Here is a 23,356-nt window from a genome sequence, read left to right on the forward strand (position 1 = left end):
TACAAAGAAGCTCCTGACTGGCAGCCAGTGGGTACATGTGTAACGAGGTGGAGTCTTTTGGCCAACTTCCAACCACTTAACCCTGGCATTCAACTTATTCAGGCATTAAAGGTTTATTATCTTAAAGCTACAGCAAGGTTGGAGAAACAAAAACAAAAAATGCCAATCTTTCTATCTAAAACAAAGCATGACGAGTTTTTAATGAGAGCCAATTTCTGATAAGCTTCATTGAGTTGGCGCCTTACAAATGTCAAGGGCAAGCGTTAGCGAAATGTAAAATGCATAAGCTCAACAGAGGGCACAGCCATACGGGAAGCAGTTGTTTCCCAGAAATAGCCAAACTCGATAAACTTTCACTGTTTTTTTTTTCCAAGGTCAGACATTTTTGAGGAAAATCCGTGGTCTAAAGATGGACGTGGAAACCCAGAAACTCTTTTATTAGTTCTGTTTTTAAACAAAATGTGGGGAATAAAAAGAGGTTCTAACCAATAAACTCAAAACATACACACTTAAATTCAGCTCCAAGGCTGCAGCAGCCTTAAAAAAGGGACCAGTCCAAGGATTGTGGCTGGTTAGGAGCCCTGATAACTGTTGCTAAATATTAATCCTGGAAGACCCACATCAGAACACTTTCACTGTAGGATTTCTTGGATCTGTCTGTCTGTTTGGCAGAGCTGTGAAGAGAAACGTGGCGCCAGCAGGTCACCTCGTCAGGAGGCTGTTAATAGCTTTCAGTTCTTCAGTGGACAGTGGACACAGGTCGTAGCCTCTGAGCTCAGGTTTTCCTGGAAACAGGAACAAACAAAACCCAGCACGATCACTTCAGACACATAAAACAGCTGAAAGACAGACATAAAGTCTGGTGAAGCTCCTGCTTATATAAATATGTATATTAATACACAAACACATATTTATACCTTGCATCTCATTGAGACAGTTGACTTTTGCTTTCAGGCTTCTACGAAGATCACTGATCTCCTTGTCAAGCTGCTCCTGATCTACAGGAAAGAAAACAGTTCAGAGATTTTTTTTTTATTCTTTTCCATTAATAAATTTTTTTTTCACATATTTTGGAAAGTTTTTACTAAAACAAACAAAAAAAAGGTTACCTTTCTCAATCATCTCTCTTGCTTTGGATTTGGAGAATTTGAGGAACATGTTACCAAAGCACAACTTGACTTTTTCTGCAAACAACAGCAGATAGACATCACTGTAAATACAATCATCTATTCTGGAGCATACATAATGTTTATACTCTGGCTGAGTCAAGAGTGTGTAAAGGACAGTGACTGACCTGTGTCTGCCATGTCATGTCTCAGGGCCCTCAGCGCCTCCCTGTTGCTGTTCCTCTTCATGTCCAGGTCTACGATCTGAAACATGAATCGTCATTTTCACTCAGAAATCATGTATATACAGTGGAATCCACGGCGTTTTCCAGTCATGTCAAATGCTCCCACTTTGGTCTCAATAGTCCCAAAAACAGACACGTGTCCCTGCTGCCTGGCCCGGAGCTTGGTCCTGCAAAAAGCGTCCAGTCATCCAGGTTCAGCGTCTTTAACTGATCTGTCCAGAATGATATCTAACAAAGACACACCGAGGTTCACCTGGAACCTTTCTGTATTTTAAGCTAAAATTGAAAAACAATACAGGTGAAAGGTGTTGACAGCAGTGTCACTGCCGATGTCTTTCCTACTTGACATCGGAACTGTAAAGATCCTGCTTTTCTGCTTTTATAAAGGTGCTAATCCTGAAGATTGTCAGGTTATTAGTGCAGGTTGTTAGCTTAGCTAAAACGACTAGCAGAAACGAGTCGACTTCTGTCCTCTGTGATGAACGAACGCTCGTTGTATCTCCTCGCGTTTCGGGTACCTGCTGTTTAGTAGTGAGAACATCCTCAGCTGCCTCTTCAACTTCTGTTAAATACTGTAAAACACGCTGAGAACCAGCGTCCATGTTGGCGGTGTAGCTCCAAAAATACGTCCGGCCTGAAACTATTAACGCCGCTCCACTGTCAAACACTTGGCGTTCGGCAATCAGAGGCTCATTACCGCCATCTACTGGCCATCTACTGGCCAGGAGGGTGGAGCCGTAACCTCACGACAACAAATGAACATAGAACCGTATTTAATAAACTGGAACATTATTCAAGTTCATTTATTTCAGCAACTCTGTTCACAAAGTGAAACATATTATATAGATTCATTCCAAATAGATATTTTCCGACCTTTATTTCTCTTAGTTAAGAAGATTTTCAGCCTATAACTGTTGAAAACATGACATTCAAGATTAGAATATGATGCCAGGCCAATAAAAATGTTTCAGTACAGAAATGAGGGCTTAATGAAAAGGCTTTTATCAAACAGACCTTGCCTGAATGCAAGGTCAGGCTTCCAATTCATACTATTGGAAACGGCAGTGAAACAAAACATTCAAAATTGCCATATACACATACATACATACATACACATACACATGAATGTGAATATATATATATATTTATAATTCATTTATTGGGGTTTAGATTTATGCCTTGATTAAAAAAAAACCCAAAGAAATCGTCCCTGCTTTGTGTTGAGTGACAAAGAAACATGTTGCTCATGCGACAAAATATAAAACACTTCTGGAGGTATGAATACTTTTGTAAGGCAGTGTAGCTTATGGATAAAAACATCTTTTAAAAAAAGAACAGCTAGGCCTTTAGCACCTCCGTATTCCGCTGATGTTCATGTAAACATTCAACAAACACCACGTTGTGTTTGTGATGATGCTGAAAATGAGTCATTAAATCATTTCTGCAGCTGAAACACAGACATGTTGATCATCTGGTGATGATCAGGTCTCTGATTGATGGCAGTGTGTGAGCTGTCATGTAACAAATTCAACCTGTTTGGACCTGCTCCGCCTGTGGACAGGGGGATGTCTGGACCGGGGTAAACCAACACTGATTCCAGTGACTTCCTGTGCCGCCCAGCCGGGAGCTTCGTCCCGCTCTTCTCCTCCTGTTCTGCCCTCAGAACTGCTCCGGCTCGTCTCTGATCTGTTCACGCGCCTCCCTCCACCTCTCCTTTGTTCGGAGCCGCTCCTCTTCCTTAGGACTTCCGCTGTCCAGTCTGGCTCATCACGGCCCCTAGCAGAGGAATGGGACCTTCCTGGACCAGCCTGGATGGGATTCCGGATGTTTCCTGAAGCCTGCATCCTCCTCAGGTAGTTGCTGGAGCTAGTTGGGCTGCCGGACCTCTGGGTTCTGAGCCTCCTGTCTGAGGAGTGGACCCGGCTCTCACTGTAGCTCCTTTTGGGGCGCGGCAGGGGCCCTCTGCTCCCATCCGGACTCAGTCTGGACAGATGGTTGTGGCTGTGGGTGGAGCGGTAGCACGATGTGCTACAGCTGGAGGAGCAGATCCGGCATAGACCACTGGTACCGCCGGCCAGCAGGGCGGAGTGTCCGGCTAGTGAGGACAGGAAGGAGAGGGGGAAGGCGCGCTGGCACTGCAGGATGCATTTGGGAGAGCTGAGGCGAGTCGGGGCCCGGGCCGGAGCCGCAGCGCTGGACCTCTGGCACCCGGACGTCCCTCCTGGTACATCCTGTGTCCCATGCTCTACCTGAACCGTCTGGATCTGATACCACTCCAGCTGCAGCAACCTCTCCAGGTAGCGCTCCAAGGGGCCCACAGGCCGGGGTCGGAAGACCCCTCTGCCCTCCGTGTTGTAGAAAACAGCCAGCTGACTGAGGCTCCACGAATTGAACGGTGGAGGGAGGCAGTCTGGGAAGTCCCGTCCTCTGACCGTCCGGCAGTGAGTCGGGGCGTCTCCGTCCTCCACCACCTCGGGCCTGAGCTCCAGGCGTGGGGCGAGGGGACGGCAGGACAGGGGGAGTCTTTCTGACTCTGACAAGTCAGTGTCACTGTCCTCCTGGGGGGAGAGCTGCTCCTGCTGGTCAGGACTGGGACGGGGCAGGGAGTGGTCCGGGAGGGCTGCTGTGCGTTTGCTCGCCCTCCGCCCTGTGTGCGTCTGCTTCCTGTTCTCACTGGCTGATGACACCTTGACTTTCATCCTGTCTTCATCAGGGGTCGCTGGATGAAACACGGAGGTTCCCTGAGCGCTGGCAGAAACAGGAAGGCTGATCATCTAAACGGGCAAATGCAGAATAACAAAATATAACCCAACCATCGCCTCACCTGTGCTGCGGAGCGCCGCATTTGGTCGAGGAAGAGTTAGACTTGTGTTTCCTTCTCTGTGAATATACAGAAAAGACCAAAATTACTTGAGCTGCTGACATATTTAGGTTTGAAGTAACCTTTAAATGGACCAACATGTTTCTTCTGAACACTATGGAAAAGTTACAGTGGCCAGTTAGCCCAACATCTGAAAGACGGACCAGAGTGAAACAAAAGCCCAAACGTCAGCACCATGATTTTTCATCATTTCATCCATTTGCCTTCCTCTGCCTGAGAAATTATCCAAGAGGCAGAGTTCTTCCTGGAGAGGTCAGAGTTCACCCTGAACTGGTCCCAGTCTACACAGGGTGAACCTGCTCTGTTCAGAATCCATTCAACTAGAAGTACCAAGAGTGCAGATCTTTCAGCATCAGAGTTCTGACGTTAGTTTATCTTCAGTTTGTTGACATGGAAGAGTTTCAAGAAAAGAGGAAAAGAAGGAGCACATTTCCAACAAAACAAACTCTGAAATTTTCTGATTGTTGCCTGAAATTTCCCCAAAAAAAACAAACAAAAAAACCAAAGTAATTTTCCGAGCTTCAAAAGTCAAAAATTTGAAGAGTTTTAAATTTTCGATTTTTGAAACCCAGAGAATTTCCAAAAATGGGAAATGTTCGCTCACTGTCCGATTTGTCTTTGAGATCAATCTCAACATTTCTGTTTTGTTTGTTTGTTTGTTTGTTTTCGCAAATTCGTAAAATGTCTTTGTTCCTTTTTGTTTGCTTGTAGAGAATTTCTGAGCTTATTCTCAGCATTTCCTGAGTATTTTTGTCGGAAATGTACCCTTTTGTCACTTGCGTGCACATGTCCGGAAGTCTTTGTTTTTCCTATAAATCGTGCAACTTTCCATGTTGTTATTGCTGTCAGCAGTGACCCACCCTCTCCTGGGTCTTCTCCTGGTTCTGGATCGGGCTGTGCTGCTGGGGGAACCTTCTCTGTGACTGCCTCCTCCCCATCTTAGCCCTTCAAAATCACACAGCACCAGACCAAATGAATGGTTAGATCCCAGTTCCACAAACACCAGAAGAAAATTAATAAATAAACAAACAAACATGGCCGTCATCCGTGTTTTTCTGCTGGCATCCAGAATCTGTCAGGTCCTGCCATGACAGGACGGCAGCAGACGGCAGGTCTCCTCCTCAGCCTCCTGCTGCTGCTCAGCATAACAACAATAACAACGACGGTATCAGGAACCCACCCGGCCACATTGGGCCTGCTGCTGCTGCTGCTGCTGCTTCTCGGAGCTTTCTTCTTCCACTCCCCGTCACCGATGCAGAGCCTCTCCACGCAGCGCCGCGCTACCCGCTCCTGCAGGATGCTGCCCATCCCCGCTCTCAGAAGGCACCAACGGAGCGAAGAAGAAGAAGAAGAAGATTTGATTTTTACCAAAACATTTATTTACAATAATAATAAAACAATTTCCTTTTTTGTTGTTTTACAATAATCCTATGTCAAAACAAATACATTATAATAAAACATCAGTATAAATTAGTTCATTATTTTCTGAAATGATGCACAACACTTTGTCACATCCCCATAACTCTAAAAACCCCTGCACATTCCCAGTGGCTCTGTGGAAAGCAAACTCCAACTTCAGCCTCGCCTTGATGTTTACCTTCCACAGAGCCACAACATCAACTTGAGGTCCATCCTGCATCTTGTCTCTTCGAGTTATATATATAGCTAATTTTGCCTCGGCTAATAAATAATTTAAAAGCCTTGACTTAAAACTAGTCGCTTTACTATGACGTACTCCGTTAATAAATAGTGCATCGGTAAAAATCATTTTAAAAAGACTAAAAACAGTCGATAAAAAACTAAAAAAGACTATCAAACGTGTGCAATCTATAAAAACATGAAAAACACTCTCTGCAACCTACAAAATGGACACTCATTTATAAAACCAGGACTAATCACCGATAAAAATGCGTTGGTGGCTATAGCGCCATGAAGTATCCTCCACTGGAGGTCGCCAATCTTTTTTCTAATCGGCGGTTTGTACATTGTCCTCCAGTGGATTGGTTGTCCTTTCAGTCTTTCAACCCACACGCTGACGTCCCTCTTTCGAAGCGTTCTCTTGTTTAGGATTTTCACACAGTTTTTATATAAAGTCTTTGGTGCCACTTTGCACAAATCCATTTCTGAGTCCATGGTCTTTAGCAGAGGACCGCTGTCCTCTTCAAAGCTTGGACTCAGAAGAACCTTAGGAAAAGGATCTGTTTCTTTTGGCAGGCATTCTCCATCCTTGTATGCCTGCAATAAACTCTTCTCTTTTCCAGTCAATCTTTCTCTTATTCTCATCAGGACACGTTCCATCATTCTTGTAGACCTTACTTTCAGTGCGGCAGCGACCTTCTGGGCATCGCCAAAGTCTGCTCCTGACGCTCGAATCAGCCTCTTTAAGGTCACCATTCCGGCTCTAGACAGCGTCTCTGTTAGCCCCAGGAACGTGTCCTCTTCAACATCCAGTCTTGCTCCGTACACCAAGGGTTCTTCTAATAGCCAATGCAGAGAATCAGTCATTTCCGCTCTACGCAATCTAAAAAGAGCACATGATTTAAAAACGCTCTGATAAAATTGCGGAGTTCCTTTAAACCTTAGAAGACTAAAATTTGTTAAAAACAGAGCAGCATCCAATCCCAAGGAATTCACGCGTCTTAGAATGCAACTGGCTACATCCTTCCACACAGGAGATCCTATCAGGTACTTTTGTAAAAACTGTATCCTAAACACAGTGACTCTACTGCCCAGGTGGACAAGGCCCTGGCCCCCCTCTTCTCTGGATAAAAACAACACCGACTGTGGCACCCAGTGACGATTGTTCCAGAAAAATTAACCATTTCCGTCTGTATTCTTGCCAGCAGCCCTGACGGTGGATCTAGTACAATGAGCTTGTGCCAGAGTTGTGATGCGACCAGATTATTAAGCACTAACACTCTTCCTCTGTACGACATTTTTTCATGCAACCATTTCCAGTTCGCAAGTTTGTTTGATATTTTTTGTTCTAGGTTTTCCCAGTTTTTTTCAACAAAACTTTTCTCGCCTAAATACACGCCTAGATATTTTAGGCCATCTTTTCTCCAGGTCATGCCTTTGGGAGAGCCGGGAGTCCGTCGGGCCACTCGCCAACAGCCAGGGCTTCACTTTTTCCCAATTTACTTTGGCGGCAGACAGCATGGAGAACTTTCTTACGATTTCTGTTAAAACGCTGACGTCTCTTTGATCTTTAATAAAAACCACGAGATCGTCAGCATAGGCAGATAAAACCAATTTGTCTTTAAAACCGGGTAAAACCAAGCCGTGAATGTCTGATCGCATCTTCTTTAAAAGGGTTCCAGGGAGAGTGCATAGAGCATTCCCGAGAGCGCGCAGCCCTGTCGAACGCCTCTACACACTCTAAAAGGAGCACACAGGCTGCCATTGATCTTCAGCACACTCTCAATGTCACCGTACAACACCTGGATCTTGGCGATAAGACCCTCGCTGAACCCAAACCTCCTCATTACTTCCAGAGGAAGTCGTGTTCAACGCGGTCAAAAGCCTTTTCTTGATCTAATGAAATCAAGCCTGTCTGTAGACCCAATGAACCGGAGACTTCCAAAATATCCCGAATTAGGTAGACATTGTCCACCATGGACCTGCCGGGACGCAATAGGTCTGATCCCGGTGGATGACCTGCTCCATGGCTTTCCCTAGCCTAGTGGCCAGGGCCTTGGAGAGGATTTTATAATCTGTACAAAGGAGGGACACGGGGCGCCAGTTCTTAATCTCTTGCAAGTTTCCCTTCTTAGGCAGCAGGGTGATAACTGCCCTGCGGCAAGACAAGGGGAGCGAACCGGTAGACAGACTCTCGTTGAATACGTCGAGCACGTCTTGGGCCAGAAGCTCCCAATAGGCCTTGTAGAACTCGACCGTGAGCCCGTCAAACGCCTGGAGACTTCCGACCCTTCATGCCAAGGAGGGCTGTGTGTAGTTCCTGCAGGCTCAGAGGCCGTTCCAACTCCAGGTTGGTCTCCGCAGAGACCTGAGGTAGTTCCTCACAGAACTCCTCCAACAGTTCGTCGTTCTCTCTGTGTTCGCTGCGGAACAGAGAACGGTAAAATTCCACAGCCCCCTCCTTATCTGCCCCGGTTCGCTCAAATGCTGCCCGTGTCCGACAGCAAGGAGTGGATCATTTTCCTCTGTCCGTGTTTCCTCTCCAGCTGAAGAAAAAGCCAGAGGGAGCATCCATCTCTGTGATGTCCTGTATCCGGGATCTGACCAATGCGCCTTGGACTTTATTTTCCAGCAGGTTTGCTAAAGTTAGCTTTTTAGATTTGAGAGCTTCAAAATACTCTCGATTTCCTGTGGAGTCACTAAGTCGTTCTAATTCCACTATACTCATCTCCAGACTCTGATAGATCCGGCAATGTCACGAGTGACATTGACAGTGTGCTGTTGACTCAGCAGTTTTATTTGAACCTTTCCATAGTCCCACCACTGTCTAAGAGAGCTAAAATCAGCTTTCCTTTCCCTAAAACCAGTCCAAAAATAAGTTAAAACCTCCTTAAAGCTCTGATCATAAGTTAAAGCAGAATTAAAATGCCAGTACGCGCTTCTAGGTAAAATGTTTCTGATAAAAAACACTAAAAGCAACGAATGGTCTGTAAAAGCCACTGGTAAAATCTGGCATGTTTTAAACACGTTAAAATGGTGTTTAAAACAATAAAACGATCTAAACGAGCTAAAGAGATTTTACTATCAACAATGTGGGACCATGTATACTGCTGGCGCCTGCATGCATCCTCCTCCATACGTCCACCAGGCCATGAGACGAGACCAGTTGCTTCAAGACCCGTTGGGCCGCCGGATGTGGCTCTGCGTGATTGCGATCTAAAAACTCGTTCTCAGTACAATTAAAATCCCCACCTATAAAAACATAATTCTCGGTCCCGCAATCACCCAGCCTCTCCCCAATTTTCTCATAAAAACATTTCTTCTCTGCATTGGCTATCGGAGCATAGATATTAATAAAAAACATGTTTAAACAATCAAATTTTGTCTTTACTAAAGACATCTCCCTGCACCACATGTTCAATTTCTATAGAAAGTGGGGTGAAAGCTTTTGAAAAAAGAAAACACCCCTGCACTCTTGGAGGTGCCATGACTTAAAATCACCTCTCCCTCCCACTCCTTGCCCCAGTCTGTTTCTATTGTACAATCACTATGTGTCTCCTGTAGATAGACGATATCAATTTTCTTTTGTTTCATCATCTGATAAATCAATGCCCGTTTTTCAGCCTCCCTCCCCCCATTTAGATTCAAGGATGCTATTTTAAATGAATCCATCTTAGGTAAAAGGCTAAAACAAACACACCGAAACATTAAAATAGATATTAAAAAACTACTGTACATCATAAAAATTGTTTTCTGGCTTTAGACATTATTTTCTTTAACCTAAAAATTTCTGTGTCTGTGAAACCTGAGTCCTCTTTATGTCTAATGTGATGCCTTGCGGAAAAATAGAAAAGTCTTAAATTGGGAAATAGCTCTCAAGTTTTATCCCTCTGAGACCTTTTGTTTGTTTTAAAAAGGTTCTAAATGTTTCAACCGGGTATCTCGGTTCTCTACTCGTCTGAGATACGGAAGCTTCACTGGTATCTGAGAAATAACTCTCTTCATCACTGCTGTCCGATACCTCTCTCTTCTCCACAACCGACTTACTTTCCTTCTTACTGGCCTGCACAGCAGCCACCACATTTTTCCTCTTGCTGCGCCGTTTCACCGGGACACAAGCTTCCAGCTCCATTTCCTCCTCCACCTCACCTGTTTCTCCCTCCACTCCAGCCACTATAAACGACTCCACACCGTCTTTTTTGTACCTGTTTCTCCCCCTGAACCTCTCCCCCCTCGCTCTGATCTCCACACACTCGATGCTCCTCATCACCCCTCACATCCTCCTGTTCTCTGCACACCATCACTCTCCTTCCCTACACTTCCACCCACACCACCATTCAGCCCATCACCACACACCACCGTGCTCTCATCCTCTCCTATACTCGCACCATTACCACCGTCCTCCACCGCCTCTTTAACAATGTTTCCTGTCACATCCTCCTCTACCACCGCTGGTTCCCCCGCAGCGGCAGCAGCGGCGGGTTCCCGCCGCAACATTAGCAGTGTCTCCCTCCACAACATCCTCCTCACTATTTGTTTTTTTTACCCTGCTCAGCGGCAACAGGCTGCTGCTTTTCCGAGTCCGGCTTGGCCAGTTCTGCCTTATCAGGGCACATCTTTATGATGTGGCCCTCCTGCCCACAACCAAAACATTTCATCTGCCCTGATGTGGCAAACAAAACATAGTCAAAATCATCCACTCTAACGTGGAAACGCAAATTCATTTCCTCATCCTTTCTGTTCAGTATCATAAATAACTGTCTACGGTGAGAAACAACATGTTTCAATAGCGGTGATTTACACCCGGAAAGGACTTTTTTCACCGGCGACACCACCTTTCCGTGTCTCGACAGTTCTTTAATCAAAAATTCATCACTGATGAAAGGAGGTACGTTTGACAACATTATCTTAGTGGATGGTAACGTGAGCGGTGAAACTTGTAAAAACAACCCATTCACCGAAACACCCTTTTCCACCACCTGCTGTGCATGTTCCACCTTCTCCACAAACAACACCACTGCCCCATTCATACGTGCAGCCGACTTTATATTCCCGTGCCCAATGATCTCACCCACCGCCAAACAAACTTCCTCCACGCTGCACGGAGAACCAGCACCCACCTTGATGCCGTTCTTCCGTGTCAGCGTGGAGAAAGACCCACCACCGACAACACCCACCATTGTTGCCGTCAGACGCCGGCAAGCCAGGCACGCCCGACGGCCACACCCCAAACAAACGAACAAAAACCCCTTAAAACGTGATAAAACTAAACACAAGAAAAAACAATTAAACAAGTAAACCAAACACCCAGAAAAACAGTAAGAAAAAGATAAAGAAAAGATATACAATCACTCTTGCTTTTACTCTTCCTCCGCTCCTCCTCACACACCCTCTCACTCGAAGAAGAAGAAGAAGAAGAAAGAAGAAGAAGATTTTTTTTTTTTTTTACCAAAACATTTATTTACAATAATAATAAAACAATTTCCTTTTTTTGTTGTTTTACAATAATCCTATGTCAAACAAATACATTATAATAAAACGTCTGTATAAATTAGTTCATTATTTTCTGAAATGATGCACAACACTTTGTCACATCCCCATAACTCTAAAAACCCCTGCACATTCCCAGTGGCTCTGTGGAAAGCAAACTCCAACTTCAGCCTCGCCTTGATGTTTACCTTCCACAGAGCCACAACATCAACTTGAGGTCCATCCTGCATCTTGTCTCTTCGAGTTATATATATAGCTAATTTTGCCTCGGCTAATAAATAATTTAAAAGCCTTGACTTAAAACTAGTCGCTTTACTATGACGTACTCCGTTAATAAATAGTGCATCGGTAAAAATCATTTTAAAAAGACTAAAACAGTCGATAAAAAACTAAAAAAGACTATCAAACGTGTGCAATCTATAAAAACATGAAAAACACTCTCTGACAACCTACAAAATGGACACTCATTTATAAAACCAGGACTAATCACCGATAAAAATGCGTTGGTGGCTATAGCGCCATGGAGTATCCTCCACTGGAGGTCGCCAATCTTTTTTCTAATCGGCGGTTTGTACATTGTCCTCCAGTGGATTGGTTGTCCTTTCAGTCTTTCAACCCACACGCTGACGTCCCTCTTTCGAAGCGTTCTCTTGTTTAGAATTTTCACACAGTTTTTATATAAAGTCTTTGGTCCACTTTGCACAAATCCATTTCTGAGTCCATGGTCTTTAGCAGAGGACCGCTGTCCTCTTCAAAGCTTGGACTCAGAAGAACCTTAGGAAAAGGATCTGTTTCTTTTGGCAGGCATTCTCCATCCTTGTATGCCTGCAATAAACTCTTCTCTTTTCCAGTCAATCTTTCTCTTATTCTCATCAGGACACGTTCCATCATTCTTGTAGACCTTACTTTCAGTGCGGCAGCGACCTTCTGGGCATCGCCAAAGTCTGCTCCTGACGCTCGAATCAGCCTCTTTAAGGTCACCATTCCGGCTCTAGACAGCGTCTCTGTTAGCCCCAGGAACGTGTCCTCTTCAACATCCAGTCTTGCTCCGTACACCAAGGGTTCTTCTAATAGCCAATGCAGAGAATCAGTCATTTCCGCTCTACGCAATCTAAAAGAGCACATGATTTAAAAACGCTCTGATAAAATTGCGGAGTTCCTTTAAACCTTAGAAGACTAAAATTTGTTAAAAACAGAGCAGCATCCAATCCCAAGGAATTCACGCGTCTTAGAATGCAACTGGCTACATCCTTCCACACAGGAGATCCTATCAGGTACTTTTGTAAAAACTGTATCCTAAACACAGTGACTCTACGGCCAGGTGGACAAGGCCCTGGCCCCCCTCTTCTCTGGATAAAAACAACACCGACTGTGGCACCCAGTGACGATTGTTCCAGAAAAAATTAACCATTTCCGTCTGTATTCTTGCCAGCAGCCCTGACGGTGGATCTAGTACCATGAGCTTGTGCCAGAGTTGTGATGCGACCAGATTATTAAGCACTAACACTCTTCCTCTGTACGACATTTTTTCATGCAACCATTTCCAGTTCGCAAGTTTGTTTGATATTTTTTGTTCTAGGTTTTCCCAGTTTTTTTCAACAAAACTTTTCTCGCCTAAATACACGCCTAGATATTTTAGGCCATCTTTTCTCCAGGTCATGCCTTTGGGGAGAGCCGGGAATCCGTCGGGCCACTCGCCAACAGCCAGGGCTTCACTTTTTCCCCAATTTACTTTGGCGGCAGACAGCATGGAGAACTTTCTTATGATTTCTGTTAAAACGCTGACGTCTCTTTGATCTTTAATAAAAACCACGAGATCGTCAGCATAGGCAGATAAAACCAATTTGTCTTTAAAACCGGGTAAAACCAAGCCGTGAATGTCTGATCGCATCTTCTTTAAAAGGGGTTCCAGGGAGAGTGCATAGAGCATTCCCGAGAGCGCGCAGCCCTGTCGAACGCCTCTACACACTCTAAAAGGAGCACACAGGCTGCCATTGATCTTCAGCACACTCTCAATGTCACCGTACAACACCTGGATCTTGGCGATAAGACCCTCGCTGAACCCAAACCTCCTCATTACTTTCCAGAGGAAGTCGTGTTCAACGCGGTCAAAAGCCTTTTCTTGATCTAATGAAATCAAGCCTGTCTGTAGACCCAATGAACCGGAGACTTCCAATATCCCGAATTAGGTAGACATTGTCCACCATGGACCTGCCGGGACGCAATAGGTCTGATCCCGGTGGATGACCTGCTCCATGGCTTTCCCTAGCCTAGTGGCCAGGGCCTTGGAGAGGATTTTATAATCTGTACAAAGGAGGGACACGGGGCGCCAGTTCTTAATCTCTTGCAAGTTTCCCTTCTTAGGCAGCAGGGTGATAACTGCCCTGCGGCAAGACAAGGGGAGCGAACCGGTAGACAGACTCTCGTTGAATACGTCGAGCACGTCTTGGGCCAGAAGCTCCCAATAGGCCTTGTAGAACTCGACCGTGAGCCCGTCAACGCCTGGAGACTTCCGACCCTTCATGCCAAGGAGGGCTGTGTGTAGTTCCTGCAGGCTCAGAGGCCGTTCCAACTCCAGGTTGGTCTCCGCAGAGACCTGAGGTAGTTCCTCACAGAACTCCTCCAACAGTTCGTCGTTCTCTCTGTGTTCGCTGCGGAACAGAGAACGGTAAAATTCCACAGCCTCCTCCTTATCTGCCCCGGTTCGCTCAAATGCTGCCCCGTGTCCGACAGCAAGGAGTGGATCATTTTCCTCTGTCCGTGTTTCCTCTCCAGGCTGAAGAAAAAGCCAGAGGGAGCATCCATCTCTGTGATGTCCTGTATCCGGGATCTGACCAATGCGCCTTGGACTTTATTTTCCAGCAGGTTTGCTAAAGTTAGCTTTTTAGCTTTGAGAGCTTCAAAATACTCTCGATTTCCTGTGGAGTCACTAAGTCGTTCTAATTCCACTATACTCATCTCCAGATCTCTGATAGATCCGGCAATGTCACGAGTGACATTGACAGTGTGCTGTTGACTCAGCAGTTTATTTGAACCTTTCCATAGTCCCACCACTGTCTAAGAGAGCTAAAATCAGCTTTCCTTTCCCTAAAACCAGTCCAAAAATAAGTTAAAACCTCCTTAAAGCTCTGATCATAAGTTAAAGCAGAATTAAATGCCAGTACGCGCTTCTAGGTAAAATGTTTCTGATAAAAACACTACCTAAAAGCAACGAATGGTCTGTAAAAGCCACTGGTAAAATCTGGCATGTTTTAAACACGTTAAAATGGTGTTTAAAACAATAAAAACGATCTAAACGAGCTAAAGAGATTTTACTATCAACAATGTGGGACCATGTATACTGCCTGGCGCCTGCATGCATCCTCCTCCATACGTCCACCAGGCCATGAGACGAGACCAGTTGCTTCAAGACCCGTTGGGCCGCCGGATGTGGCTCTGCGTGATTGCGATCTAAAAACTCGTTCTCAGTACAATTAAAATCCCCACCTATAAAACATAATTCTCGGTCCCGCAATCACCCAGCCTCTCCCCAATTTTCTCATAAAAACATTTCTTCTCTGCATTGGCTATCGGAGCATAGATATTAATAAAAAACATGTTTAAACAATCAAATTTGTCTTTACTAAAAGACATCTCCCTTGCACCACATGTTCAATTTCTATAGAAAGTGGGGTGAAAGCTTTTGAAAAAAGAAAACCCACCCTGCACTCTTGGAGGTGCCATGACTTAAAATCACCTCTCCCTCCCACTCCTTGCCCCAGTCTGTTTCTATTGTACAATCACTATGTGTCTCCTGTAGATAGACGATATCAATTTTCTTTTGTTTCATCATCTGATAAATCAATGCCCGTTTTTCAGCCTCCCTCCCCCCATTTAGATTCAAGGATGCTATTTTAAATGAATCCATCTTAGGTAAAAGGCTAAAACAAACACACCGAAACATTAAAATAGATATTAAAAAACTACTGTACATCATAAAAATTGTTTTCTGGCTTTAGACATTATTTTCTTTAACCTAAAAATTTCTGTGTCTGTGAAACCTGAGTCCTCTTTATGTCTAATGTGATGCCTTGCGGAAAAATAGAAAAGTCTTAAATTTGGGAAATAGCTCTCAAGTTTTATCCCTCTGAGACCTTTTGTTTGTTTTAAAAAGGTTCTAAATGTTTCAACCGGGTATCTCGGTTCTCTACTCGTCTGAGATACGGAAGCTTCACTGGTATCTGAGAAATAACTCTCTTCATCACTGCTGTCCGATACCTCTCTCTTTCCACAACCGGCTTACTTTCCTTCTTACTGGCCTGCACAGCAGCCACCACATTTTTCCTCTTGCTGCGCCGTTTCACCGGGACACAAGCTTCCAGCTCCATTTCCTCCTCCACCTCACCTGTTTCTCCCTCCACTCCAGCCACTATAAACGACTCCACACTGTCTTTTCTTTGTACCTGTTTCTCCCCCTGAACCTCTCCCCCCTCGCTGATCTCCACACACTCGATGCTCCTCATCACCCCTCACATCCTCCTGTTCTTTCTGCACACCATCACTCTCCTTCCCTACACTTCCACCCACACCACCATTCAGCCCATCACCACACACCACCGTGCTCTCATCCTCTCCTATACTCGCACCATTACCACCGTCCTCCACCGCCTCTTTAACAATGTTTCCTGTCACATCCTCCTCTACCACCGCTGGTTCCCCCGCAGCGGCAGTCGCGCCAGCAGCAGCAGCGGCGGGTTCCCCCGCCGCAACATTAGCAGTGTCTCCCTCCACAACATCCTCCTCACTATTTGTTTTTTTACCCTGCTCAGCGGCAACAGGCTGCTGCTTTGCCAGTCCGGCTTGGCCAGTTCTGCCTTATCAGGGCACATCTTTATGATGTGGCCCTCCTGCCCACAACCAAAAATTTCATCTGCCCTGATGTGGCAAACAAAACATAGTCAAAATCATCCACTCTAACGTGGAAACGCAAATTCATTTCCTCATCCTTTCTGTTCAGTATCATAAATAACTGTCTACGGTGAGAAACAACATGTTTCAATAGCGGTTTACACCCGGAAAGGACTTTTTTCACCGGCGACACCACCTTTCCGTGTCTCGACAGTTCTTTAATCAAAAATTCATCACTGATGAAAGGAGGTACGTTTGACAACATTATCTTAGTGGATGGTAACGTGAGCGGTGAAACTTGTAAAAACAACCCATTCACCGAAACACCCTTTTCCACCACCTGCTGTGCATGTTCCACCTTCTCCACAAACAACACCACTGCCCCATTCATACGTGCAGCCGACTTTATATTCCCGTGCCCAATGATCTCACCCACCGCCAAACAAACTTCCTCCACGCTGCACGGAGAACCAGCACCCACCTTGATGCCGTTCTTCCGTGTCAGCGTGGAAAAAGACCCACCACCGACAACACCCACCATTGTTGCCGTCAGACGCCGGCAAGCCAGGCACGCCCGACGGCCACACCCCAAACAAACGAACAAAAACCCCTTAAAACGTGATAAAACTAAACACAAGAAAAAACAATTAAACAAGTAAACCAAACACCCAGAAAAACAGTAAGAAAAAGATAAAGAAAAGATATACAATCACTCTTGCTTTTACTCTTCCTCCGCTCCTCCTCACACACCCTCCTCTCACTCGAAGAAGAAGAAGAAGAAGAAGAAGAAGAAGAAGAAGAAGAAGAAGAAGAAAGAAGAAGAAGATTTTTTTGATTTTTACCAATACATTTAAACAAATATATACACAATTCACAATGTTTCTCTTTACATCAATAAAATCATTATAATAGTATTTTTTTATAAATTAGTTCGTTTCTCTCTGAGATGATGCATAGTGCGTTATCGCATCCCCACAAATCCAAAAACTTTTCCAAATTCCCGGTGGCCCTGTGGAAAGCAAACTCCAATCTCAATCTCGCCTTTATGTTCACTTTCCACAGGGTCACAGCATCCAACTGAGGTCCATCCTGCATCCTATCTCTTCGAGTGATATAAATAGCTAGTTTAGCTTCAGCCAATAAATAGTTTAAAAGCCGAGATCTAAAACTAGTTGCTTTACTATGAGGTACACCGTTAATAAATACTGCATTGGTAAAAAGCATTTTAAAAAGACTAAAAACAGTCGATAGAAAACTAAAAAAAACCAGTTAAACGTGTACAATCTATAAAAACATGAAAAACTACTCTGATAAGGTGCAAAAGGACACTCATTACAATATTATGATTGATGACCGATAAAAAGCATTTGTGGCAATGGCGCCGTGGAGCACCCTCCACTGGAGGTCACCAGTCCTTTTTTTAATTGGCAGTTTATATAGCGTCCTCCATTGTATCGGCTGTCCTTTAGCTTATCAGCCCACACGCTGACAGCTCTCCCCTGGAGTGTTTTCCTGTTTAGGATTTTTACACAGTTTTGTACAGTGTCTTTGGCATTACCTTGCACAGGTCCATTTCCGAGTCCGTGTTCTTTAAAAGGGGACCACTGTCCTCTTCAAAGCCCGGACTCAGGAGTACCTTTGGGAATGGATCCGTGTCTCTTGGTAGGCATTCCTTCTCTTTGTATGACTGCAGTAAATCCTTCTCCTCTGCAGCCAGTCTCTCCTTTACTTTCCCCAGGACACGTTCCATTGTTCTGGTGGACTTCATTTTGACTGCAGCGGCAACCCCCTGGGCGTCTCCAAAATCCGCTCCAGAAAATTGGATCAGCCGCTTTAAAGTCACCAGTCCAGCTCTGCTCAAAGTCTCTGATAGTCCTAGGAACGTGTCTTTTTCGACGTCTAATCTTGCTCCGCAGACCAATGGTTCTTCTAAAAGCCAATGCAGAGAGTCATTCGTTTCCGATCTACGCAATTTAAAAAAGCACACACGATTTAAAAACGCTCTGATAAAATTGCGGAATCTCCCTTAACTTTAAAAGACTAAAATTTGTTAAAAACAGAGCAGCATCCAACTCCAATAAATTCACACGTCTCAAAATGCAGCTGGCCACATCTCTCCATACAGGAGATCCTGTCAAATATTCTGTAAAAACTGCAATCTAAAAACAACCACTCTACTAGCCAGGTGGACAAGGCCTTGGCCCCCCTCCTCTAGGTAAAAACAACACTGATTGCGGTACCCAGTGATGGTTATTCCAAAAGAAATTCACCATTTCTGTTTGGATTTTAGCCAACAGCCTTGATGGCGGGTCTAACACAACAAGTTTATGCCATAGTTGTGAGGCAACCAGGTTATTTAACACCAGCACTCTTCCTCGATAAGACATTTTGCCGTGTAGCCATTTCCATTTGGCAAGTTTATTTGTTATCTTTTGTTCTACGTTTCCCCAGTTCTTTTCTTCAAAGTCCTTTCCGCCTAAAAAAACACCAAGATATTTCAAGCCATCTTTCCTCCAAGTCATGTCCTTGGGGAGAGCCGGGAGTCCTTCAGCCCACTTGCCAACAGCCAGGGCCTCGCTCTTTCCCCAATTCACCTTGGCGGCAGACAGCATGGAGAATTTCTGTATGATCTTGGTTAAAGCGCTGACGTCTCTTTGATCTTTAATAAAAACCACGAGATCGTCAGCATAGGCGGATAAAACCAATTTGTTGTTAAAACCAGGTAAAACCATGCCATGGATCTCTGAGCGCATTTTTTGCAGGAGGGGTTCCAGGGAGAGTGCGTAGAGCATCCCCGAGAGCGCGCAGCCCTGTCGGACACCTCTACACACCCTAAAAGGAGCACACAGGCTACCGTTGATCTTCAGCACACTCTCAATGTCACTGTACAATACCTGGATCTTGGCGATAAAACCCTCGCTGAACCCGAACTTCCCCATAATTTTCCAGAGGAAGCCGTGTTCAACGCGGTCAAAAGCCTTTTCTTGATCTAGTGAAATCAAGCCAGTTTGTAAACCCAATGAACCGGAGACTTCCAAAACATCCCGAATTAGGTATATATCTACCATAGACCTGCCGGGGACGCAATAGGTCTGATCCCGGTGGATGACCTGCTCCATGGCTCTTCCTAACCTTGTGGCTAGGGCCTTGGAGAGGATTTTATAGTCGGTGCAGAGAAGGGACACGGGGCGCCAGTTCTTTATATCCTGCAGGTTTCCTTTCTTGGGCAGCAGGGCGATGACCGCCCTACGACAGGACAAGGGGAGCGAACCAGTGGCCAGACTTTCATTACACACCTCAAGCATGTCCTGGGCCAGAAGATCCCAGTAGGTCTTGAAAAACTCCACCGTGAGCCCATCAACACCCGGGGACTTCTGGCCCTGCATGCCCAGGAGGGCTGTGTGGAGTTCTTGCATGCTCAGAGGGCTCCAACTCGCTGTTGGTCTCCTCAGAGACCTGAGGCAGTTCCTCACAGAACTCCTCCATCAGTTCGTCGTTCTCCCTGTTCTCGCTTTGGAACAGTGAACGGTAGAAATCGACAGCCCTCCTCCTTATCTGCCCTGGTTCGCTCAGATGCTGCCCCGTGTCCGACAGCAACGAGTGGATCATTTTCCTCTGCCCGTGCTTCCTCTCCAGGCCAAAGAAAAAGCCAGAGGGAGCATCCATCTCTGCGATGTCTTGCATCCGGGATCTGACCAACGCGCCTTGGACTTTATTCTCCAGCAGGTTGGCCAAAGTTAGCCTTTTTGATTTGAGAGCTTCAATATGCTCTCGATTTCCTGTGGCGTCACTAAGTTCTAGCTCCACTATGCTCATCTCCAGATCTCTGATAGATCCGGCAATGTCACAAGTGACATTGACAGTGTGCTGTTGACTCAGCAGTTTGATCTGGACCTTTCCATAGTCCCACCACTGTCTGATGGAGATAAAATCAGCCTTCGTTTGTCTAAAACCGTTCCAAAAATAAGTTAAAACCTCTTTAAAACTCTGATCGTAAGTCAAAGCAGAATTAAAATGCCAGTACGCGCTTCTAGGTAAAATGTTTCTGATAAAAACACTACCTAAAAGCAACGAATGATCCGTAAAAGCCACGGGTAAAATCTGGCATGTTTTAAACACGTTAAAATGGTGTTTAAAACAATAAAAACGATCTAAACGAGCTAAAGAGATTTTACCTTCCTTAATGGGACCATGTGTACTGCCTGGAGCCTGCGTCATCCTCCTCCATACGTCCACCAGGCCATGAGACGAGACCAGCTGCTTCAAGACATGTTGGGCTATCGGGTGCGGCTCTGCATGATTGCGGTCTAAAAACTCATTCTCAGTGCAATTAAAATCCCCACCTATGAAAACATAATCTTCTGGCCCGCAATCACCTAGTCTTTCCCCAATTTTTTCATAAAAACGTTTCTTCTCTGCATTGGTAGTCGGAGCATAAATATTAATAAAAACCATGCTAAAAAAATCAAATTTTGTCTTTATTAAAAGACACCTCCCTTTTATAACGTGTTCGGTTTCAATAGCAATAGGGGTAAAAGCTTTAGAAAAAAGAAAGCCTACCCCTGCACTCATAGATGTGCCATGACTTAATATGACCTCTCCCTTCCACTCTCTGCGCCATTCCGTTTCTAATATGTGATCACTGTGTGTCTCTTGCAGAAAAATTACATCAATTTTCTTTGTTTTAACATTTGATAAATTAATGCCCGTTTTTCAACCTCTCTGGCCCCATTTAAATTCAAAGATGCTATTTTAAAAGACTCCATCTTGTGTAAAAAACTAAAACCAACCCACCAAAACACTACAATAAATAATAAATAATCACTATACATCATTAAAATTGTTTTCTAACTTTTGACATTATCTTTTTTAACCTGTAAATTTCTGTGTCCGTAAAATCTGATTCTTCTTTGTGTCTGATGTGGTGTCGGGCAGAGAAATAAAACGTTCTTAAATTAGGGAAATATTTTTCTAATTTTACCCCCTTTAACCCTTTTGTTTGCCTTAAAAAGGTTGTAAAGGCTTCTGCTGGGTATCTCGGTTCTTTGTCCATTTTTGATACAGAGGCTTCGCTGGCGTCAGAGAACCAGCTCTCTGTATCACTGCTGTCTGACACCTCCCTCCTCTCTACAGTCAACTTGCTAGCTTGTTTGCTAGCTTTTGCAGCAGCCACTACATTCTGCCTTTTGCTGCGTCTCTTTGCCGGGACACTGGCTTCAAAGTCCATGTCTTCCTCTACTTCACCCGTTTCTCTCTCTGCTCCATCCCCTACCACCGACTCTACACTGCCTTTCCTTTTGCTTTGTCCTTCTGCCTGAGCTTCTCTTCCCTCACCTTCATACACTCGACACTCCTCATCGCCCCTCACATCTTCCAGATCTCTTTCCACACCGTCATTCACCTGCTCCACACTCTCGCTCACACCACCATTCACCCCATCACCACACACCGCCATGCTCTCACCTTTTCCGACATTCCCACTCTTATCTCCGTCCTCCACTGACCCTTCATCAACATTCTCCGGTTCCCCCGCCGCAGTAGCGTTCCCCCGCCGCAGTAGCGGGTTCCCCCGCCGCAGTAGCGGGTTCCCCCGCCGCAGCAGCAGCAGCGGGTTCCCCCGCCGCAGCAGCGGGTTCCCCCGCCGCAGCAGCAATAGCGGCCTCGCCATCTTGCCCAGCAGGGGGCTGCTTTTCCTCCGATACCGAAGCGGCTAGCCCGGCCCTGTCGGGACACATTTTTATAATGTGTCCCTCTTGTCCACAACCAAAGCACTTCATATTTGAAGTGGTTGCAAAAAGCACGTAGTCGAAGTCATCTAGTCTCACATGAAACCGTAAGTTTAGTTCCTCATCTTTTTTGTTTTAGAAGCATGAACAGTCTTCTATGAGAAACTACATGCTTCAATAAAGGTGATTTACACCCTGATGGTACCTTCTTAACAGGTGAAACCACCTTACCATGCCTCGATAGCTCCTTTACTAGAAATTCATCGCTAATGAACGGCGGTACATTCGATAGTGTCACCTTTTTTGCTGGTAGCGTTAACGGTGACACTTGCAGAAATAAGCCGTTGACGGACACGCCCGCCTCCACCAACTGTTGAGCTTGTTCGACTTTTTCCACAAATAAAACCACCGCCCCATTCATCCGTGCAGCCGACCGAATAGACCCGTGCCCAATCACCTCTCCAACCGCTAAACTTCCTCCACGCTGCACGGAGAGCCGGCACCCACCTTGATGCCGTTCTTCCGTGTCAGCGTGGAGAAAGACCCACCACCACACACCATTGTTGCCGTCACGCGGCAAGCCAGGCACGCCCGACGGCCACACCCCAAACAAACGAACAAAAAACCCCTTAAAACGTGATACAACTAACACAAAATTACAATTAAACATAAAACTAGACACCCAGTGAAAAGACAGTAAGAAAATAAAGATATACAAACACGCTCTCTTTCACTTTCCTTCCGCTCTTCCTCACACACCCTCCTCTCACACGAAGAAGAAGAAGAAGAAGAAGAAGAAGAAGAAGAAGAAGAAGAAGAAGAAGAAGAAGAAGAAGAAGAAGAAGAAGAATCGGCAGCAGGTCAGTGAGCGAGGAGGGGGAGGCAGGAGGGGGAACGGGAATTCATCTTGTTGTCAGCGTTGGAATCATTCAGTTGCCATCCGGCAGAGGGCGCTGTGGCGCTGCGCTCCACTGAGACCACTGAGAGTCTGACTGGGCCCGAGACGCCTCTGTTGTCCCGGTGGCAGGTTCTGTCCGTTTCTGGGTCGGTCTGGGTCGGTGTCTCTCGAAGCTCCAACCCACTCTGCAGTTACACCTTGTGAAGCGAACCTAAAATGTTGAATGAGCTTTATTTCACATGGCCCTAACTTGAGTATTTACTCAAGTCAGTAAATGACTCAAGTGTTTACTAACTTGAGTAATTTTTTGAAAAACATAAATCAATAAATAAATAGATAAATAGATAGATAGATAGATAGATAGATAGATAGATAGATAGATAGATAGATAGATAGATAGATAGATAGATAGATAGATAGATAGATAGATAGATAGATAGATAGATAGATAAATAAATAAATGCCGATTTAAAAGTACTTTTAGG

General features: G+C 45.2%; 2 protein-coding genes across 4 annotated transcripts; both read right to left on the reverse strand.

Annotated features, from left to right (window-relative positions):
- Positions 1–420: 420 nt before the first annotated feature.
- Positions 421–2,023, reverse strand: pdrg1 (p53 and DNA-damage regulated 1). Its single transcript, XM_055024447.1, has 5 exons — positions 1,870–2,023; positions 1,295–1,370; positions 1,110–1,184; positions 918–998; positions 421–785 (listed from the first exon to the last, which is right to left on the reverse strand). The coding sequence occupies exons 1-5, from the start codon at positions 1,951–1,953 to the stop codon at positions 703–705; spliced, it is 399 nt and encodes a 132-aa protein (XP_054880422.1). The 5' UTR covers positions 1,954–2,023; the 3' UTR covers positions 421–702.
- Positions 2,024–2,138: 115 nt separating this feature from the next.
- LOC129354840 (uncharacterized) lies at positions 2,139–23,216 on the reverse strand. Of its 3 annotated transcripts, XM_055024376.1 has the most exons (5): positions 22,800–23,216; positions 5,413–5,568; positions 5,093–5,177; positions 4,176–4,231; positions 2,139–4,099 (listed from the first exon to the last, which is right to left on the reverse strand). In XM_055024376.1, the coding sequence occupies exons 2-5, from the start codon at positions 5,538–5,540 to the stop codon at positions 2,866–2,868; spliced, it is 1,503 nt and encodes a 500-aa protein (XP_054880351.1). In that variant the 5' UTR covers positions 5,541–5,568; positions 22,800–23,216; the 3' UTR covers positions 2,139–2,865. The 3 variants fall into 3 exon arrangements, with proteins under 3 accessions (XP_054880351.1, XP_054880359.1, XP_054880363.1); XM_055024384.1 differs by lacking the exon at positions 22,800–23,216 and having other exon boundaries at positions 5,413–5,582; XM_055024388.1 differs by lacking the exons at positions 5,413–5,568; positions 22,800–23,216 and having other exon boundaries at positions 2,139–4,092.
- Positions 23,217–23,356: the final 140 nt, after the last annotated feature.

This window comes from Poeciliopsis prolifica, unplaced genomic scaffold (assembly GCF_027474105.1).
Source record: "Poeciliopsis prolifica strain line A6 unplaced genomic scaffold, Auburn_PproV2 SCAFFOLD003, whole genome shotgun sequence".
NCBI lineage: Eukaryota > Metazoa > Chordata > Actinopteri > Cyprinodontiformes > Poeciliidae > Poeciliopsis > Poeciliopsis prolifica.